At 39.8% G+C, this 15,914-nt stretch overlaps 2 protein-coding genes across 3 annotated transcripts in view; both read right to left on the bottom strand.

Moving 5' to 3' along the window:
- The window catches only part of LOC129173818 (solute carrier organic anion transporter family member 5A1), a 74,860-nt gene extending 67,005 nt beyond the window's left edge, over positions 1–7,855 (bottom strand). For both annotated transcript variants that reach the window (XM_054764993.1, XM_054764991.1), the window contains exons 1-2: positions 7,622–7,855; positions 4,033–4,220 (exon numbers count right to left, since the gene is read on the bottom strand). The gene's annotated coding sequence lies outside the window, so the exon portion shown is untranslated. The remainder of the gene's footprint in view (positions 1–4,032; positions 4,221–7,621) is intronic.
- A 524-nt stretch (positions 7,856–8,379) lies between these two features.
- On the bottom strand, positions 8,380–14,531 carry prdm14 (PR domain containing 14). Its single transcript, XM_054765900.1, has 9 exons — positions 14,450–14,531; positions 12,948–13,517; positions 12,233–12,280; positions 11,990–12,150; positions 11,654–11,924; positions 11,387–11,589; positions 10,422–10,523; positions 8,791–9,010; positions 8,380–8,628 (listed from the first exon to the last, which is right to left on the bottom strand). The coding sequence occupies exons 2-9, from the start codon at positions 13,498–13,500 to the stop codon at positions 8,474–8,476; spliced, it is 1,713 nt and encodes a 570-aa protein (XP_054621875.1). The 5' UTR covers positions 13,501–13,517; positions 14,450–14,531; the 3' UTR covers positions 8,380–8,473.
- Positions 14,532–15,914: the final 1,383 nt, after the last annotated feature.

The raw sequence follows: 15,914 nt of genomic DNA on the forward strand, positions 1-15,914 counted from the left end.
AATAGTCAAACACACTCCTCACTACGAAACTCCCTGTGGACCCACAGAGGGTGCATGCACACATGTGCACACACACACACACACACACACACACACAGTCTAAAGTGGTGAATGGGACATTTTTCCAAAGACAGTGTCACCAAAATAAAAGCAATATATCACACATACACACCAGTGATGTGAGGTTCAGGTGAGGCAGAGCCTAAATGTTTTTTAGTTCAGTAAATTGTACTACGAAGTGCAGCGGTACCTCGGTTTATTATTAATTTGTTCCAAAAAGTTCGACGAAAACCGGAACCTACAAAACCCGAGGTAATTTTAACTGTAGCAAATCCCGTAAAAGCAATTAATCCTTCTTGTACTGTGCATCCTGACAAGAAGGAATTCAAAAGTGTTTTTCAGCTTCTTTATCAAAGTCCTGGCACTTGCAACTTTCATTGGCCCCATGGCGGGTCAATTAACGGTCACACTAAAAAAAAAAAAAATGAATGAACGGTGTGTCAGCGACACAGTGGGTGCTTTGTTTGGGCACTCGATTTTGTGGACTAATACAGTACAAGGCAAACGGACTACGCTCGTCCCTCGTTTATAGCAGTTCATTGGTTCCAGACCCGACTGTGATAAATTATATAGGATTCAATGTTTGTTATTTTCATAGCTAGAGCATAGAAAGCCTGTTTATAACTTTCTAACTGTAGACATGAAATAACAGACCTTTACACTCCTATTATTCATTGTTTACATCACACTGCGCAACTCTTATGCTGCAGGGTCTCGAGACGGCCGCTAGCTAGCAAGCTAACAAGCTAGCAAGCTAACCAGTTAGCCTCGAATTTATTCCTTCTAAACTTTAGAAGCCAAAAACATACCACTTCCACACGGGATGAGAGGAGAACCTTTTTTACCACTCTATCATGTCGGATATGCCATGCCAGTGTTAGGGTAATGTAATATAAAGGTAATGTCTCAATGTTTTGTGTCACTACTGCCGCCTAGTGACCAGAATGCTCCATATCACTTGTATTTCAATTAGGGCTGTCAAATATAATACACTGAAAACAAGTACATTTACCTTAAATTACGTGGTCTTTGAACACAACCCCTCATTGCTCATAATACTCACGGTCACGGTTTAAAGTATGACTCAAATGTTCTGCTACTGTTAAGGAGACTAGCGTTAGACAAACAGATTTTTAGACTTGTGTGGTATCTTTTAGCTTGGCTGACATATTCAGCTAATTTTGGAGCTGTTAATGCATACAAATATATATAATCCTGTCCTGTCATTTATCTTTCTGTTCATTAAATACAGTAAAAATGGGCATTTTTCAGACATAGTTGCCAATGGTAATTAATCATGATTAATTCATGTTAAAACTGATTAAACTGATTAAGTTTTTTAATTCTTTGACAGCCCTCATATCAATATGTTTTGACTAATCATAGACCAGAGTCCATCACAAAACAGCAATCATTAACTAATTAAACAATGAATTAATTAATTACTGAAAAACTGTGATATAGCGAGGGAGCGATAATGGAACCGTGATATTGCGAGGGACAACTGTAGTTTGTTACGTGCAATAATGTACAAAAGTTTTGGGGGAAAAAAAATTTCAACTTAATTGAAACATGGGGGTGCAAAAACCAAGGCTTTTACTGGATTTGAAAACAAAATTTTAAACAAAAGTGTATTATTCTCATCTTTTTTTGTTATCCTGAGCAACATGTGAAAACACCAAAGGAGTCACTGCCTCACCAGCCATGGGCCTCGCCGCATGTCGCTGCACTGATACACATACTGTAGTGTAAGTGGTCAAATTTTCCAAAATTCGAAAGACAAAAGTGTTCCCACAATGAAGGCTTAAGATTAACTTGGAAGTCCTTTAAAGCAGTGGTCCCCAACCTTTCTTCGGCAGACCTGGGGACCCCTGCTTTAAAGCACCCTTTTCTGGTCTCTACTGAGGCCAATGCTGATATCCGCTCTCCCACCTTAAAGTGTCATTCCTGACTAATCAATGCTTCCTCACAAGGGGTCAGATTTCCAAGGCGTGACGGAGAGGAGGGATGACATCAGAGTATGACAAAATCTCCACAAAAAAAACTCCGTCCTTAATCTCCATGCTAAAGGCTGTTAGGAAGTTAGATGCCCGGAAGCAGCACTAACTAAGGTGGCGCTAGGCTATGAGAGAGCAGCCATAAAGGAGCTGTTAGGGTACATTAGGTGGACCAGAGGGTCTTAAGGCTTCATCAATGTTTCAGCAGGACATGGAGGAGGAGGAGGCGGTGGTGGTGGTGGTAAGAGGGGGGCAGGTGTCTTCCGACTGTACTGTCAAAAAGGACATCAGCACTGGAAGTCTCCATTGGAATGAACCAAGCAAGCATCAAGTGCTTCATTAAACAGTCCCGACAGCGCAGACGGCCCTCACCTTTGACCCTCAAACCCTTGGGAGGCGCCTGGGGGTGGGGTGGGGGGTTCATGGTCAATTATCTGCCCAGCAACAGAGGTGTACTGTATTAGATTGGTGGAAGCGGATGTTCTTCCAAGATCTGGGATAAGGTGGTCAGGGGCCATCTACAGTCATTTGTCTGTGGGGGCAAAATATTCTGGAAATATGTTTGGGTTAACGCAAATAAAGGATGTTTTTGGACAAAAACAACAGAGAATTGGAGATACATGCTTTCCAGTTCACATCATGTATTTCTATCACTACACTCAAGTAGCCTATTCTAGACAATTTAGTAAAAATGTATCCAAAAAGTAGCAGGCAAATGGACATATTTTTAGGTTAACACACAGAAAAGTTGTTTTTGGACAAAGAAAATGGAGCTACATGCATTTCATTGGACCCTTATGGAGGGAATTTAATCGAATAATGTACAAAAAGTAACAGATAACTGGACATATTTTTGCGTTAACACAAAGAAAAGATGCTTTCTTGAATAAAAACAACAAAATATTGGAGATACCTGCTTTTCACTGGACACCCCTAATGTCATGTATTTGACTTATGGTGCCTATTCGAAAACTTTGTACAAAAAGTTACAGACAAGTGTAGGTTAACACACAGAAAGGTTGTTTTTTGGACAACAAACTTGGAGATACATGCTTTCTAGTGGGTAGCAACGCCCTTTTTTGCTATCATTACACTAATAGGTGGAATTTGGTTGAATACAAATTGATATATTTTTGGGTTAACTCAAACAAAAGGTTTTCATTTTTGATAAACACAACAAAAAACCTGCTTTTAATTGAACAGCAGTAACATCATGTGAGGCTTTCACTTGACTTATGGTGCACATTCAAGAGAATTTAATAACATCAAGTGGGTTAACACAAAGATAAGTTGCCTAAAAACAACAAAAATGGCATGATTCATGTACGGCAGTGGACTCACTATCTGGCACTATGTAAATACCACTTGTAATGAGCATTAGCGTTAAATGCGAGCTCACCGGGGAGAATGCAAACATGTACATTTGAGAGCATGCATGCCATACGTATGTGTGTGTGTTTGTGTGTGTGTGTGTGTGTGTGTGTGTGTGTGTGTGTGTGTGTGTGTGTCATCCGCTAAAGTGTTGGTCTAAATGCACAGCTTACTTGGGATTAGTTGGACTAGCTGTCAGCAAACAGGGAGGTGGTCTTTGCATGGACGTGCATGTGCTGTGAGTACAGTGTCCATATGCTGCAAAGCCTTCCCTCGGGGACAACTCATGCACGTCCTCCTTCAACTGGCAAAACGTGGGTTGATGGAAAGAAGAAATAATTGGGTCTCTTGGTGTGCCTACTGTAGTGACCAGAGAGAGTGGCGCACATCCAAAGACCTTTACGCATGAGGGCCCAGTAAAAGCATGGCGGGGGCCTTTGTAAAGCGTCGGCGCATGGGGAGAGGAACCCTATAACACTTTGCAACGAGGCGAATAACAAAGACACATGTCGACCTACATGCACACTCCACTCCTTTCGCCCCAGCACTGCATTTGAATCGTACCCCCCTCCCTCCTTGTTTTCATTGAAGTGGTCTTACTTACTTGTCTTATGATGACGGATGCTACAGTATGGAGGGTGCTGAGTGCTTGACTGGGGGTATGGCTGGATGGCCAGGGGGTGGGGGGTGTTGGGCCAAAATATGTTGACCCACGGGAGCACAGTGGATCCTCAAAGCAGCCCCCAGAGAGCAGGATGAGGCCATCTGCCCCTTCTTGAGCATCAATCCCACCTAGAAGACACACACATAGCAATATGGAGAGGCTTTACGCACGCTGTTTGATCTGCCTGCACCCCCACATTCTGTGTGTGTGTGCGTGTGTGTGTTGCATCTCCTCTACTGTCTTGCTGGAAATCAGATCCATTGACACTTAAGAAGGGCTTATCTTGAAGACAGGAAGACCACGGTTAGTTTTAGGTCCTGTAATACAACCCAATCCATGTTATATATATATTTTTTTTTTTACTTCAATGAAACAATGTAGCTTCAGGTTGTGCAGGAGTGTCAAACTGCTATATGGAGATGTTGCACGGGGCATCCCTCATGACTGAAGGCGCTCATCTGTGTGCTAATGACAGGACAACGCTGCGGTTCACAAAAACTTCTTCCAGAGGAACAACCTCACTCTTTTGCACCACCATGTGTGTTACCCTGATCTAAATCCAATTGAGAACATTTGGGGATGGATGGCAAGGGGAGTTTTTCAAAAATGGACATCAGTTCCAGACAGTGGATGTCCTCTATGAAGACATCTTCACCACCTGGAGCAACAATCCCACGAGCCTCCTGGAAACACTGGCATGAAAGCATGCCCAAGCCAATCTTGGATGAGATTAACAAGAATGGCACAGCTACTCCTAACTAAATCCTTTTTTGAACATTTTATTTCTAATTTCGAGGAGTTTCGGGGTTGTTTGAGCTATGGTCTAAAACTTCTGATCAGCTAAGTTCACCTAATGCTTGTTTGTCGTAAATTGCTTACTCAAAAAATGCTTTGCCTCACTCCCATTTCTTCTTTTTTTGCATTTTGAAGCTGTACTTAAAACCTCCTTAATATCCAACAGTGCAAATTGGAAATTCTTGCCATTTTTCAACTGGTCTTCAAATTTTCATGTGTGTATATAACAATTGGCTGGCGACCAATCCAGGGTGTACCCCGCCTGTCGCCCGAAGTCAGCTGGGATAGGCTCCAGCATGCCCCCACGATCCTAATGAGGATGAAGCGGTATAGAAAATGGATGGATGGATGTGTATATAACATCGCTGCGCAATGCGACACATTTTATTCTGCTAAAGCTATTTTTCTTTGTGTTAACCCCCAAAAATGCTTACCTCTGTTACCTTTTGTGCAAAATGCTGCTAAATTCTCTAGAACAGGCTGTTACGTTTTGTCCAATGAATGTCCATATCGTGTTTTTGTCCACCTTTAGAATTAGCCTAAAAAGATCCTTAAATACATGGTCCTTTTAAAAAAATAATAATAAATTAAGTGTAATTTGTCATTATTCAACTGATTTTCTGACTTTTCATGTGGTTTTCTTGTTGGGCTCCAAGGGCACAGATGGAGAGAGAGTGGAATGGTGGCGGTCACACTTTTATGAGTCCACTCAGCTGACGGCCTGTCTGCTTACAACATGGGCCAGACTATACACACACACACACACACACACACACACACACAGACAGCTATTAGTCAATCAATAGGCGCTAATACATGAGAGCATTGCACTCAGCTTGACTGTAGAGAAAACTTCTTAAGGATAAACTTTTGAAATATATACTGTGGTTGCTATGATTAATATCACATAAATACACAGCAGCCAGCGCAGCTCTCCAGAGGCCATGTTAACGTCTAAGCCAATTAGGGAGGGGCCAGAGTAAAAGGAGCCTCGTTAACAATCTCCCTGATTTCAGTTCTGGCAGCTCATTCTGACTTCTTCTCCTTCTGGCTTTCTTTTCTTTCCTTTGTCTCGGCTTCCAGCCCACACCGCCAAGGGGAGGGGCTTCTTTTTCTTGGTGGGGCCCCGGGGGGGTCGTATACGTGGGAGGGGCCGGCGCAATGATGAAGATGTTCTTGTTGGAGCGTCCATATTTGGGCTATTTGAAGGAAGGGGGAGGCCGTTAAACAGGCAGAAAGGCGGTGACCCCCGACCCCTTACAAGACTACTGTCCATCCATCCATCTATCGATCGATCGATCGATGTCTGTCTGTCTACAGTACCCATGTATCCTTTTATTAATCCATTCACCCATCTACATGTGTCCATCCAGCCCATGCGGCAACAGTGTGTGAGTGCAGATGTCAGTCATGCTGAGTTCTATTGTGAGCAATGGCCCACCTTACAAAACACACACTATTGTCATTCATTTGGTCCATGGGGATTTGTTCATTTTCACCCTTGCGCGCACACATGCATCATGTAGCATCACCTGGCAACACCGCAAAACAATATACCCCCAAAAAGAAACTGTACGGCCTTTAAAATGCACACTGTGCATGTTTTTGAATAATAATAATAATAATAATAATAATAATAATACATTTCATTTAGAAGCACTTTTCTAAAAACCCAAGGACACTGCACATGATAGAGCTAAAACAACAAAGGATAAAAACAACAAAAGTAGACAGGTCAAAGTGAGTTATGCAGTCTTCAACAGTCTGGATATGATGATGGGCAGTGAGTCTGAAACCTCTGCTTCCCATGGTGCTGAGGCAGGCAGAGGGCACAGTGAGGTGAATGGAGGAGGAGGATCTGAGGGAACGAGGGAGTGGCAATGTGGAGGAGGTGAATCAGGTACAGAGGGCTGAGGTCTTGTCTGGCCTTTAAGGTACAGTATGTCGGAGGAGTTTGTAGTCTATTCTCGGCTTGACCGGCAGCGATGTAATAACTACATGTGTGCACACAACTTTTAAAAAAATAGTAATTGGTATTTCATACACTAAATAAGTCCAAAAATTACATTTACATTTAATAATTCCGGAAACTATGATCCAGAATATGAAAAAAATAGGGGACCTTTGAAATTTTCATCGTAGGAAGACAACAAATGAAGCTATAAACATGCAACAAACACCATTATATATAGCCAAGACACTGTGGAATCTGGGGTGTGCCAACGGATTTGTTGCATCTTCAAAAGCTATGGAGCTAATCGCCATTACGGAAAATGTGATTTTTGTGAATAACTACTAAAGTAATATTGATATCATAATGCATCCATTGCTAATGGTATGTTTTCATGGTCAAGGAATCTAAATATGTAGATAAAACAAACGTAGGACTAATATTTATTGTATAAATCCTAATATGGGGGAATTATGTCACTTGGTGGAGGTCTGCGCTCACCGTGTGCTTTTCTAGTTACATTTATTTATGATGACTGGTATGAGCCAGGGGTGCCGTATAAAGGGGAAAGGTCTGGATAATTCCAAGGTCCCTTGACTGCCAGGAGGTCAAAAAATAGGTAATTACTAATAAAATTAGTAATTAATTAATAAAGGAGCGGGGCGGGGCAACGTGATTTGTAGGGCCCAGAACTCCTGGCTGCACACCTGCTACTGACTATACGATATGAAAAAACGAACCATTAAAATCACCTTAATTTAGACAAAAACATATTTTACTTACTTTTTGAAGACAGCACATATCGTTCCGAAACTTCCCGACGCCTTCTTTTAGGAGACTTGCCGGGTGTATTCCACGGCTGACAAAGGCTGCTCATCTCGTCGGATGAATGCTCTTATTTTTCGGTTTATTAGCTTAGCCGTCTGACTGTCACACACCGTACTCTGTCAAGTGTTGTTCTTCAAATTAATTTTAACGCGCTACCCCCGCCAGGTATTGAGGTACTGAGGTTCCACAGGACGGCAGACATGAAGTGGGAGGACGACAATGCCAAAGACGTTAGGTACTACCCTGCAAGAAAGGATCGCAGGAGCTACAATAGTGCTAGCCACAGGTGATCGGCTTTTGTTCATCTGCATATGCCAATCACGCGATACTGATCGGTGGCCCGAGCATCCCTAACATTGTTTGAATGATTGTACATAATTGTGGACTGTTGCTGCACTGTAATCAAATGGTTTAAACATATTGGTGAAGTTCGAACCACAACAGACAATTCATGCTTGGAATTGTTTTATTCATTACTTGTCCAAAAACAACAAAAACAACAACAAAATATGTCTATTATAAATAAATGAGGACACTTTCAATTGCAAAACTATAAATTACAACATTTTAAACACAAATATCACATAATACAAAATAGCTTTGGTTACTTATTGCAAAACCCAAATAATGATGATAATAATAATAATAATAATGATAGAGATGCAAAACTCACAACAAATATTATAACAACAAATAGTATATAAATAGACGCTGCCTGACTAGAAAGGCCTGTACAATAAAGTCTTCATAAATTAACATTTTCATCAATTTCTTCCCTTTTCCTGTTTTTTAAAAATGATTTTATTTTTAGTTCCATGGTCGATATTCTGCATTTAAAACAGTCAATCCAGTGTAAGGGAAGTTTTGTCCGGTGTTTCTTTGACTCTTTGGGTTGTCCAAAACTGATTCTTCAACAGATCCATTTCTTGGAGAAAGAATTGATGTGTCCAAGACTTGCCCCTCTTTAAAAAAAAAAAGTGTAAGATGAATTAAAACATTTTCATACAGATGCATTTACTCCTATACAACTACAGTTAAATATTGCACCTAATTAAAATCACATTTACATCTACCATTTAATATAGTATGTTTTCATTCAATGTAATATTTAAATCTTGACTTACTTGAATGGCTTTTGGCATGGCACTTGAGTTGGTGCTCTTCCTGGAAGGAGGCCCCGCACAGGTCGCAGGGGAACGGTTTGTCCCTGGCGTGGGTCCGCCGGACGTGGCTGTCGTGGGCGGCGTGGGAGGCGAAGGCCTTCCCGCAATGCTTGCACTTGAACGGCCGCTCTCCGGAGTGCTGCCTGATATGCGTGCGCAAAATACTGGAGGCCGTGAAGGCCTGAAAAGAAGAATATGAAGTATAATAATAATAACAATAATAATAATAATAATGATAATAACGTGTTCTTTTTTTCCAGCGTTGTTGTATTTTTAATCAGGCAATAAAGTAGTTCCAACTCTCATTTGTGTCTTTTTTTTGATGATTAAAATGTATTTTTTCTTAAATGTATATATCATTACATTCATTTTGGAAATACGGTAAAATTAAAGTTAGCTGCAATTTACGACACTAAACTAAAAAAAAAAAACAATGAGCCCCTTTCTCTTTAGAATGTTAATTAAAACACTATACACATCTTTATCTTACATGTCATTAAAATTAAAAAAAATATTGACTGAGAAATTAGCACATTATTTTCATACAATAATTTGTTTTACTTTCGCTGTAATTTTCATTAGCATTATTATGTTATACAATAATGTAATTTGTTCGAATTTGTTGTTCGACATTTATTCTTGAATAGTATATAAAAACATGTTAATTACATTTTTTGGTGACAACAAATGTATTTTGACAGAATTATCACATTACTGTATAATTATTATTGCACAATCATTTGTACGTATATCATAATCATTGCTATTATCATTGTTGATTTATACAATAATGCCGTTTGCTAGAAAATATGGGACATCCAGTCTTTACTAAATAAAAATATTAATGAATTAAAACATTAATTCATTAAAACTTTTTTTATCTTGGATATTCTTGAATTTTCTCATTAAAATCAGCAATTACTTGATTTTTAATCAGGCGATAAAAAAAATACATAATGATGACGTCATTATTATTGCGCAAATATTACATTTTTAATCAGGCGATAAAGTAGTTCCACTTCTCAGAACTCTCATTTTTGTCTTTTTTGATCATTTAAAAACAAACCTTGCTATAAAAACACACGAAATACATAAATACATTTCTTTTAATGTTGTATATGGTTACGTTCATTTTAGTATTACAGTAATACCACGTTTTAGTTGACGAAAAACATTGCAGACAGGTCAGCTGAGGGTAAGGAAGGCGGAAAAATAAGGGTTATGTTTAACAAAACATTCCCACAGTGTGTTTAAAAAAAGCGTGAGGATGAAAAGAAGAGAGAAGAAAAGAGGCTTCTGCTCATAAATTAAAAGTATAATGTGGTCGGACAAAAGGGTGGGTGTACATCTGGCGATAATTAGCATGTAAGTGTCTATGTCGGCGCGTGCCCGCGGAGGGACACAATTGAGAATGCCTTGCGCCAAATTCACCATGAAACAAGGAAGTGACTAAGAGTGGATGACAGCTACGCTACAGTACAAAGACGGCTCTCGATTGAATTTCTCTGAAAATAATAGTAAAACGAACTTCCTAATTAATACACGTACAGTAATAACACACCACACGTGTAGCAAGTAACAGCTTTTCTTACCTTGTTGCAGTAGACACACTTGTATGGGCGCTCTCCGGAGTGAACTCGCATGTGTTTGTTGAGGCTGGACGACTGAGAAAAACTCTTTCCACACACAGTGCACTGCAAAAACACACAACGTTACCATAGTAATAATCTATTGTGCATAATACATCCTGCAAACGCACTATTATTCTCGTCAGGTTGCAGGATTCCCTCATGGCATTATGCAAGTATTTAAATGTATAAAATAGTACAAAAAAATAACGATGTGATCATTATAGGTAATTTTTTGGTCACATTCTGTGAGATTTTCAGTGAATATTGGGTTAATTATAATGACAATGATTCAAGTGTATGGATGATAAAGGAGTGGAAAGTAGTGATTATTCGCTTTGTGAGAAAACGCGTTTTTTGTTCATTTTAGTTTTTTATTTTCAGTTTTTACATATTTTTTTTACTTACCTTACCTAGTTTACTTACGATTCCGCTTCCTGTAATATTTTCTAACAAACTTGTCTCTTTTTGGTCACGTTTTGTTCATTTTTCAGTGAATAATGCATTTTTTTTAAGACAAAATTCATGCATGTGCAAGTAAAACAAATGTTTCTCCTTTTAACTTTATTGTAACTGTATAGTTTTACCAAATTATATTATTGTTCATACTAATAATAATTACATTTCGATTTGTGCAGGATTATGCATAAATCTTGCAACCAAATGCTTTAATTTTATGAATTTTATAATACATTTTAATGAATAATTAATTAATAACTTTAATGACAACATTCAGGCATATGCAAGATAAAGATGCCATTTCCCCCTCACAATTTTTGTTTAATAAATTGTGTTTAAGGAGGCAAGACTACACTTGACATATGTTTTAATAATACTAGTCAAGATGATCATTAACAAGTTCGCAGTATGGAGCTGTTCTTTCAGCACCACACTCTTTTATTTTGTCTTTTCTCAACACATTTTCCTACCTTGTGAGGTCTGTGTTTCTCGTGAACGTGCAAGATGTGGATCCTCAGCCTGTCCCGCTTCTCGAAGGATCTGTTGCAGAGATGGCACGGGAACTTCCTGTCCCCTTGGTCCACGCAGCGTGTGTATTTGAGGTGTTTATCCCTGTAGTACTTGTAGGCGAACACCTTTCCACACCTGTCACACTTGAAGCCCTCACCAGCATCTTTTAAAAGAACGCAGAATTAAACATTTAACGATGATAATGATGCAATAAAACGTGATTGTACCTTCAGTGGGAGGAACAATGCTGTTGACTTCTCCAGAGTCCCTGAGTGTGAGTGGGATGCCGAGAAACTGCATGTAGCAGTCGCCATACCACACCAGCAGCTCCTGCTTGGCTTTAATCTCCTTGCAGGCTTCATAGAAGATCTGACCCTGGAGCTGCACTGCAATGAGGTTCTGCTCCTCTGGGAACCTGGCACACTTCACCAAGGACATCCAGTTGCCAGTCCCTCCTCTTCCGTCCACAAAATGACTCAAACGTCCATTCTCAAACACCTGGAGAACATCATTAGATGAATAAAACAGTCCTGAATCACCAGAATCTTGTGTCCTCTTCTTACCTCCCACATGAGAGTGTTGTCATCATATGTTTTTATCTCGCTGGTGTTGACGAGCTTTCCTTGAAAGGGACCAAAACGTGTCCCCTTGGGGATGCTGGTCTTGTCTGTGAAGACTCCACAGTGGGAGACGTTCCCCCACGCAGCCTGCATGATGCTTAACCCTGCATGGAACAAGAAGAAGAAGTAGCCCCATCAATTTCATGATAAAACACATCAATTGGAACATGATTGGATTGTTTTTACCCTTAGGAAGGTCCAAAGTGTCTTTATCAAGAGGCAGGATGTGAGAGTCTGCAAAAGGGGGACAATTTTAGATATCCAGTAAATAAAATCATGTAGAATTGCACTCAATTTGGAGAATTTGAGCTTTCTAGTATAAATAAATGCATACAGAAATGCACTCAGTTTAGATAAGTTTACATTCCTAGTAAATAGAAGCATGCAGAAATGCACTCAATTGGGATAATTTTACTTTCTAGTAAATAAAAGCATGTAGAAAGGCAAACAATTTGGATTATTTTAAATTTATAGTAAATAAAAGCATGCAAAAATGCACTCGGTTTGTATAATTTTACCCTCTCGTAAATTAAAGCATGGACAATTTGAGCTTTCCAGTAAATGAAAACAATTACAAATGCACTAAATTTAGAAAATTTGAGCGTTCTAGTAAATAAAAGTGTGTACAAACGCACTCAACTTGGATAATTTTCCATTTCTAGTAAATAAAAACGTGTAGAAATGCACACAACTTGCAGAATTTTACATTTGTAGTAAATAAAAACATGCAGAAATGCACACCACTTGCAGAATTTTACATTTGGAGTAAATAAAAACATGCAGAAATGCACTCAATTTGGACAATTTGAGCTTTCCAGTCCATAAATATGTGCTCAAATACAACCAATTTGAAGGATTTTAAATTTCAAGTAAATAACAGCACGCAATCGAGTGTTTTTACCTGACTTGTCGGGTAGGCTGACCCCTGATATGGCGTGCCGTCCCTGCCCTCCAGAGTAGCCATACAACACAGTGAACAAGTCATCCTCGCTGAAGTTAAAGCGGCCTTTCCCCGGGGATGACGTCTGGCTGTGCACTGGCTTCGGGGGCGACGTGGACGTGCAGGAGGACCTCCCGCTGGACGGACTGCTGAAGTCCGACGACAGAGGACCCGCTGCGTGCTCGGTCACCACCGCCGCCAGCTCCTCCGGCTTGGAGGAGCACAGCGGGTGTCCCGGCACAAGGTGGCCGAGGAAGGGGAGTCCTGGAGCGGGGAGCATGTGGTGGTGATGCTGGGGTTGCTGGAGGTGGTGGTGGTTGAGGAAGGGGTTAAGAGCGAGGGAGGAGGTGGACTTGAGGAGGTGGTGAGTCGGAGGGAAGAGGTCCATGTACGGGTGGTGGTGGTGGGGATGAGGACTAGGGTAGAAGCCCCGGGCTGGACTTGTCTTGAGCATGTCGGGGTGGAGGCTCCTGTCTTTGGGGGCTGAGGGGACGCTGGACAGGGCGAGCAGCATGGATGGAGAAGAGAGTCCTAGATGAGAGTTCACCAAAGAAATGTTGGGGGAAAAATACCCAAAGTATGTGATTGAACTTAACAAAGTTAATTCGTGAATCAAAATCGTGCATTCTAAAATTTACATTTTGGGGGGGAAAAAGAAAGAGGAGGGAGAGATGGAGGAGTGTCCTAGAAGCCATTTCATGAAATTACTGTTGGAAAAATATGTGATTTTAATTAGGAAAATGTCAGTTGCCAAATGAAAACACATATATACGTACTAAAATAGTGAGTGAGCAACATGGCAGAAAAAACACCCCAAATATGTGATTTCAATGTAAAGAAAAAGGCATTTGTCCTGTAAAATGCACACATACATACTAAAATGTACATTTTTGGCAAAAGAAATAGTAAGTGAGCAACATGACAGAGATGAAGGAGGCTCCTAGATGAGGTTCCATAAAATTAATGTTGGAAAAAATACCCAAAAGATGTGATTTCAATTTTTTGAAAGTAATTTGTCAAGTAAAAATGCATACATGGGTACTCAAATTTACATTTTGGCCAAAAACAAGCGTCTAGATGAGATTTAATAAATAACGTATGTGATTTTACTTTCAAAAAGTGAAATAAAAATGGATTAAAATGTAAATTTTTTCGTAAAAATTATTTCCAAGACACTCTTAAATCAATGTCTCTGCATGGTGTGTGTGTTTTAGGAAGCATTTAGCAGTCAGCAGCACAAAAGATACAAATCAGGGTCATGACACTCATGTAACAACAGCCCCTCCATGAAAGCAGGGGTCAGCATTAAATAGAGCTTTCTTTTTATTTACAGACCTTACATTGCTCAAGCAAGCACGAGGACTCTAGAAATTATTTTAAAGGAAAAACATTCAACTAAAAAAATATCAGCAACAGATTAATAATGCAGTAAAAAACCCAAATGATATGACTAAGCAGCTTACCTTGTATGAGTTAGAGATGCTTCACAGTGAAGTTTGCAGTCATATCCACACTTCACTGGTCTTCTCCTGCCTGCACTCAACAGGACCAGAGTTGTGTGCGTGCTGCGGTCATCTGAGGGTAAACACGCTGAGTGAAGACGTCAGGCTGAGGAAGGATGCTTCCATTCCATCCAGCCTTCCTCCTATTGGCTCCTATAGAGATGGACCTCATGCATCTCAATAATGGCCTTGTTCTCTCTCTTTTCTCTGCAGGGACAACCCACCCTGTTAACTTCTCCACTGGCCCCAACATTTCCATATGACCCCCTTGCAGTCCCTTCATTTTGGTGAGATGTTATCTGTACCCCCCAAACACCCCCCCCCCCCCCACCTCACAGGAGCACAAATGTTATCTTTTAGGGCTTAACATGTTCGAACGTAATTTAATGAGAATCATTTGAATCTTAAATAAATCCGGTCAATAAAAGTTTAACACCAAAGAGATTAAAAAACACACCGTAAAAAATGTTAAATTTGCTGCTTAATTAAATTTTCAGATGTTTTAATGCTTAGGCTATGTCCAATTTTTTTGTACTTTAAATTATTCATTTTAATTATTAATTACATAAAAAATTAATTAAGCATAAATTATAGTTTTTACTTTTCTTTAGTATCATTTTGAAATTACATTTACTTAATGTTTTCAACAATCCAATAAACAATTGCATACAACATTTTTTCCACTATTTTATTAAGATTACATGATTAACTGGCAATATCAGTACACTTTAAAGATAGGGGGGTTATTATTATAATGATTTGTACATATTTATGCACTTTCATTAATTTCATTGTCCAAGTGCAAAGGAAGGTAGGTTTTTTTTCATTGAATATACCAGGATAATCCCGTGCCCTGCCTATTCTCCCTAATATGCTCAAAGATTACATCATATGGTGCGCATGAAGCCTCGAAAAATAAACCTTTTCGTGAACCAGTTGGATGTAAAGATTCCTCACTACTCAGTCTGTTCCGGACATACTCTCCCTTCACCCTTCTGGTTTCAATCTCCACGCATGCGCATGGTGTGCTCTTGCGCTACCTCGGCTTCATCATCGGCGCAGTCAAGGCTAACCGGCATCCTAAGATTGAATCAGGTAACATCTTCAAAATGTACACACTTTCCGATTAGTTTTAAGTTTCGCGATGAGTGTTAGAAGCACGTCTTTCTTAGAAGCACGTCACTTTTCTCTCGTTGATATTTCAAAGGCAGAGTTTGATTAGCTTTGATTAGCTCAGTCATCGTGCTACCTGTACCTGTGCTAGCTAATTTTTCTTCTTACCGAGAGCATGTCCTTGCTATAGTCGACTTACGCCGTTGCAAATGTTATGTTGTCGTATTTATATTTCGCAATTATATAACATATTTAGAGGATATTTAAGTAAGTGCAGTCCACAGTGCATGTCCCGGACCACACGAAAGTTAGT

Source organism: Dunckerocampus dactyliophorus, chromosome 21 (assembly GCF_027744805.1).
Source record: "Dunckerocampus dactyliophorus isolate RoL2022-P2 chromosome 21, RoL_Ddac_1.1, whole genome shotgun sequence".
Classification (NCBI taxonomy): domain Eukaryota; kingdom Metazoa; phylum Chordata; class Actinopteri; order Syngnathiformes; family Syngnathidae; genus Dunckerocampus; species Dunckerocampus dactyliophorus.

What these genes read in the sequence shown, in the direction of transcription:
- prdm14 (XM_054765900.1), bottom strand. Translation starts at nt 13,500, where the DNA reads ATGCTGCTCGCCCTGTCCAGCGTCCCCTCAGCCCCCAAAGACAGGAGC. An exon ending in CAGCCTACCCGACAAGTCAG is followed by an intron (nt 12,281 to 12,947) that starts GTAAAAACACTC and finishes CCCCTTTTGCAG; the next exon opens with ACTCTCACATCCTGCCTCTT. An exon ending in AGAAACACAGACCTCACAAG is followed by an intron (nt 10,524 to 11,386) that starts GTAGGAAAATGT and finishes GTGTTTTTGCAG; the next exon opens with TGCACTGTGTGTGGAAAGAG.